The 6171-nt window shown below is 39.9% G+C and overlaps 1 protein-coding gene across 1 annotated transcript in view; it reads left to right on the top strand.

Annotated features, from left to right (window-relative positions):
- Nucleotides 1-6171, top strand: part of LOC107694831 (protein brambleberry) — a 20960-nt gene that overhangs the window by 3396 nt on the left and 11393 nt on the right. Inside the window, exons 3-6 of the mRNA XM_016494527.1 lie at nt 800-928; nt 1097-1282; nt 1456-1678; nt 2756-2872. Of these exons, the coding sequence (XP_016350013.1) occupies nt 800-928; nt 1097-1282; nt 1456-1678; nt 2756-2872 (655 nt within the window). The remainder of the gene's footprint in view (nt 1-799; nt 929-1096; nt 1283-1455; nt 1679-2755; nt 2873-6171) is intronic.

Genomic DNA, 6171 nt, shown 5'->3' with positions numbered 1-6171 from the left:
GTGGCCGTGCTGGAGCATTTCCTGAGCATCAACCCGGTGAGTGAACAGCAATATGAAACGAGACTTCACGAGACTAATGATGAGCAAATATACAACAGAGAGAGAACTAAATTCAGCGCTTTTATTTCCAACATGCGCTCATTCATGGCTGTATTATTTAAGTAATGCAAAGTTACGTCTTTACTGGGAGAGGATCTTGACGGATTATCTATGTGACTCCGCCTTCATGAGACGATGAGCATGTAGACAACAGAGAGAGAATTAAATTCAGAACTTTTATTTCCAACATGCGCCCATTCATGGCTGCATATTATTTAATTCATGCAAAGTTACATCTTTATTGGGACAGGACTTGACGGATTATCTTACGTGACTCCGTGAGCTCGTCTCTATTTCTTAGAGACAAGCTGCATAAACTAGCTACATTTCAGGCATTTATGAAACACATCTAATATGTGCATTAATGGCTGTTATGAAGTTTACTAATTACAGCAAAGCAAGTGCGTATGCTTTACCAATGCATGCTGTTGTTGTTGTTTCGTCTAACTACAGCAAATCAAGTACCTGTGCACGCCGTTGTTGTTGTCTCCTCTCCCCTCAGACGCCATGGTGCAATGGCGATTCTCAAAACATCCACAAGATGGCGGCGTTTATCGGCGAATCCGATATTACAAAACCGATATCCGATTATTGTAAAATGCTTAAATATTGGGAAAAATATCGGCAAATCGATATATCGGTCGATCTCTAATTTATAGACACATGTATATTATATATATATATATATTTTTTTTTATAGGTTGTTGCTCAGCTCAAAGCTACTTGCAGCGGCCTGTCAGAGGAGCAGCTGGCCAAACTGGGTGTGGCTTTGTTCAACTGCCAATCAGAGGTGGAGGGTCGCAGGACTTACCCTTGCACTGAAGAAATGGTATGGTCAATGGGCACAACTTTGCAGTTTTATAGGTCCTAAATCTGCTGATCTGTTTGTAAGTGAAATACTTGTCATTGTCAGTCAACACAAGCAGTTCTAGTTGTGTAGCGCTTTACATGTGGAATTCATTGAGTCTGATTAAACCAATATTGTCTCTCCCTGCAGTCTATTAAAGAGTGCACAGCGGACATGGACTCGGATACGTGGAATGCATATCACATTGTCAGTAACCGAGCACGCTCTGTGTGTTACGCCACGCGCCAGCAGCACTTCCGCAAGCGAGCGGAGCTAACCGTCAACGCCCTGATCTCCACCGCAACTAGTCAACTAGATGCTATGAAAGACCTAAAGGTGTGTTATAAAGATCTTAATTTCATGTTTCTTTTGCTCCTGGTCTTATTGTGCACAATCATGTCATATTTATTCCAAAGAAAGGTCGCTTGGGTGCTTCTGTCTCATTCTGAAACCTCATATTATGGGTAATATGGGTTGTGAATGCACTTTCATGTTGACTTGACTTGCAGGAGGGTCAGAAAGAGCTGAGGGAAATGACTGCCGCGTCACTGGACAAGTTGCTTGAGGGTCACAGCGCCCTACAGCTCCAGCAAGGGGCCCTAAAGGAAGGGCAAGAGCAGCTGGATACCTCCATCAGTGAAAATCTGCAGAGACTGGCACAGGAGAAAGTTCTCATCAGCACCGGGCAGCAACTGGTGGCTCAGTTAATTCAGGGCATTACACAGAGAATGGGTCAGTCATAGATAAATGCACTTGCTTCAAAGGTGACCTGTGAATTCTCACTTTATCAGTGGTTTAATATCTTCATAGTAACTTTGCTAAAGGATTAGCTCACTTCCAGAATAAAAAAATCCTGATGATATACTCACCTCCATGTCATCCAAGATGTTCTTGTCTGTTTTTTTTTTTGTTTTTTTTCCTCAGTCGCAAAGAAATTAAGGTTTTTGAGGAAAGTGTTTCAGGATTTTTCTACATATAATGAACTTCAATGGGGATCAACGGGTTGAAGGTCCAAAGTGCAGTTTCAGTGCAGCTTCAAAAGGTTCAACACGATCCCAGCCGAGGAATAAGGGTCTTATCTAGCGAAACCATCTGCAATTTTCTTAAAAAAAAAATATATAAATTTTAACCACAAATGCACATCTTGCACTAGCTCGACTTCACGCATTATGTAGTCATGTTGGAAAGGTCTCGCGTGACGAAGGCGGAAGCACCGACCCAGTGTTTACGAAGGTAAAACAATGATGTCGGACGCTTTTGAAGTTGGAGGAGAAAATGAGGTGAGTTTTTCGCTCTACCCTTCCTTTTTGAACCGGAGCACACAGACGAAGAGCTAACCGCGCACGACCTTTCCAACGTGATTACGTATTTGCGGACGCGCATCGCGGAGCTATATTATTATTATTATTATTATTATTATTATTTATTTTTTATTTTTTATTTTTTGTAAGAAAATGGCCGATGGTTTCGCTAGATAAGACTCTTATTCCTCGGCTGGGATCGTGTCGAGCCTTTTGAAGCTGCACTTTGGACCTTCAACCCGTTGGTCCCCATTGAAGTCCATTTATATGGAGAAAAATCCTGGAATGTTTTCCTCAAAAACCGTCATTTCTTTGCGACTGAAGACAGAAAGACATGAACATCTTGAATGACATGGGGGTGAGTAAATTATCAGGAGATTTTATTCTGGAACTGAGCTAATCCTTTAATGCTATATGTCACTTAACTGGTCATATCTTAGTCATATTTGACCGCCAGTTGCTATAGAATGTTTTATATCTTTGTTTCATTTCCATTACACGTTTTCAGAGAATGTAAGTGGGCAGCTGAAGGATCAGAGTGCAGAAGTGCAGGAAGGACATCAGGCGATTCTTGATGACCTGGCTGTGGTCCGAGGAAGTGCTCAGGACATCTATGAAAAAATGGGTGATTACTTCTGAAATGATACATTACCGGTCAAACGCTTGGAAGAATTACAATGCTATTTTTTGTTTGTTTTTTCTTTGGTTTTTGAAAGAAGTCTCTTCTGCTCCACAAGGTTGCACTTATTTAAATGTGTATATAGTAAACAGTTATCTAGTGAAATATTGCAATTTATAACAACTGCTCTATTTGTATGCGTTTTAAAATGTAATCTATTCCTGTGATCAAAGCTGAATTTTCAGCAGCATTACTCCAGTCTTCAGAAATCATTCTAATAAGCTGATTTGCTGCTCAATTATTATTGGTGCTTTATTATTAATAATAATGGTTCTTTCAGTGTTGGGATCATAGGAAACAATTATTGGAAACTGAATTTGCTGCTTATTTTTTAATATTCATTTATTTATTTTGTGGAAACAGTGATGCTTTTTTTTCTGGGCTTGTAGATTAGCTTGATCGGCTATCGATCACTATCGGCCGATAATCACGTTGGGATGATTGATCGGCGGTCTCTAAAAAGGCCGATCTCAAAAAACCGATCTGATGATGCGCCTGCTGTGAGAGGTTTGGCAGACATGCAGCGGCACCGTCTCAGTTTCTGTCTGGCGCGGGTAAAACGATTATAATGCTTTAGGTGATGTACAATTCATATTTCTTCATTAAATAACCTATGAAGTAATTTGAAAACTTTCTGTGAGGTATAATTTCACAAACAGCGTGAGTGAATCACAGCGTGCGCTCTTTCCCTCTCAAAATACGCAAATGACTTTAAATCACATCGCGTCTGCACTATAAACGAGCTGCACAGTTGACACAGGAATTGTCACTTGCACAATCAAATATGAACATGGATTGACATGAAAATGTAGTAATTACACCATAGATGCATATAATTAAAGTTTACTGTGTTTAATAATCAACACATAGGCTATGGCTTTTTGGCTAGGTTTAAAGGAGAAGAGCACTTTTAGATAAGGCAATAATAGATGGCATTCGTGGAGGTAGGAAAACGAAAGTTCTTTATAAACGCAGGATTGCTTGTAATTTTAAATGCTAAATTAATTAAGATTTAAATGCAAAAGAAAAGGCAGTAGAGCTGACTGTTTCTGTCAGCGGTATGTTTTCATTTAGAATGTTTGTGATAATGTAAGAAAAGTAGTTTAAGGGGGTGCTATTATGCTCTTTTATGTACGCAAATGACTTTAAATCACATCGCGTCTGCACTATAAACGAGCTGCACAGTTGACACAGGAATTGTCACTTGCACAATCGAGGCAGTGTCGCATTGTCACTAAAGTTTATGAATTGCATTTCTTTTTAATTATTGCCAGTGTTTAATCATTCAGTGCTCGCGCGCTCTCCTGGAGACCGTGCGCTCATGCACCTCGCAGCGCACACACATAATGCCAAGTTGCAGTGCGTATGCGGTGAGTATTTTTTCCACGCTCATGTTAATGGATTAAAGCGTTCACACTGCACACGGTTGCAGTGCGTTCCAGGAGCGGTGCGTCTGCTGCAGTGCAGCGATTGTTTCCGCTGCAAGCGCTGAATTAAAGTAACAGCGCATTGTTTGCAGTAAATATGAACATGGATTGACATGAAAATGTAGTAATTACACCATAGATGCATATAATTAAAGTTTACTGTGTTTAATAATCAACACATAGGCTATGGCTTTTTGGCTAGGTTTAAAGGAGAAGAGCACTTTTAGATAAGGCAATAATAGATGGCATTCGTGGAGGTAGGAAAACGAAAGTTCTTTATAAACGCAGGATTGCTTGTAATTTTAAATGCTAAATTAATTAAGATTTAAATGCAAAAGAAAAGGCAGTAGAGCTGACTGTTTCTGTCAGCGGTATGTTTTCATTTAGAATGTTTGTGATAATGTAAGAAAAGTAGTTTAAGGGGGTGCTATTATGCTCTTTTATGAAGTCTTGATTTTGTTTTGGGGGTGTGCTAGAACAGGCTCTCATACTAGGTTGATTTGAAAAACACATTATTTTTCACATTTTACATTATTACAACACCTCTCTCCCCAGTCTGGCATGAACGGCTCGAATAGTTCCTGTATCAAATGAAGGCCCGCCTTCTGAAATACGAAATGTGCTGTGATTTTGTTAGCTGGGCCAGCGTGTGCTGGGATTGGTTAGCTGGGCCAGCGTGTGCTGGGATTGGTTAGCTGGGCCAGCGTGTGCTGGGATTGGTTAGCTGGGCCAGCGTGTGCTGGGATTGGTTAGCTGGGCCAGCGTGTGCTGGGATTGGTTAGCTGGGCCAGCGTGTGCTGGGATTGGTTAGCTGGGCCAGCGTGTGCTGGGATTGGTTAGCTGGGCCAGCGTGTGCTGGGATTGGTTAGCTGGGCCAGCGTGTGCTGGGATTGGTTAGCTGGGCCAGCGTGTGCTGGGATTACTTTGCAGATCTTTTTTATGCTCAAACAGCAACATTACAGACTAACTAAAGTTGAAAAAATGAAAAAGCATTATAGGACCCCTTTAAATATTTTGCCACTTGCTTGAGCAACTTAATATGTAAATCTAGAAGTAAATGCAAAAGTAAAAAGCATTGATGTGTTTCTTATATTTATTGCGTTTAAACAAGTCTATGAAAGATTGTATTATACTGTACGGTGTAAAAAATAATCACAATGCTGAAAAAGCATTTTCGGGTAACAATGTTTGGATTTGAAATCAAAATAGTGGATAAATGTTGTGTTTGTAGTAAACAGCCACAGATCAGTTGCAGACTCCTGTGTGAAAGCACAGTCCGTGTGTGTGTAAGCTATTGTGCAACAATTGCACGATTGTCAAAACAAAAATACAGTGCATGATCAAACATTTAGGTGAGATAAATGTATATTTTTGAAAAATGTCAAAAAAAAAAATGCCCCCTCCACCCCTCAAATAAAAAAAAAAACCCTCTCACAAGAGTCACCTAAGAGGGGAATTAATTTTCAAAACTGAAATTCAGACCCTGAATAAATGTCTAAAAATCTTGATTGGATCATCACTATAAATCATTCTACATGATAAAAAGGCTTTAAAAAGATCGGCATCGGTAATCGTATCGGCAGACACTGCTTTCTGTGATCGGCCTCAAAAATCCTGATCGTAGCACCCCTAATAGATAGATGGATACATTTCTAATAATTGACAACTTTTAAAAATTCTTACCCCAAACATCTGAAACATTTGGGGGTGTGTCAGGGTTTCAGCAAACAAATGAAGCAGCACAACTGTTTTCAACATTGATAATAATCAGAAATGTTTCTCGAGCAGCAAATCAGTATATTAGAATGATTTCTGAAG

The sequence above is a fragment of the Sinocyclocheilus anshuiensis genome, unplaced genomic scaffold (assembly GCF_001515605.1).
Source record: "Sinocyclocheilus anshuiensis isolate Anshui unplaced genomic scaffold, SAMN03320099.WGS_v1.1 scaffold34, whole genome shotgun sequence".
Lineage (NCBI taxonomy): Eukaryota > Metazoa > Chordata > Actinopteri > Cypriniformes > Cyprinidae > Sinocyclocheilus > Sinocyclocheilus anshuiensis.
This window is presented reverse-complemented; position numbering and strand designations above follow the sequence as displayed.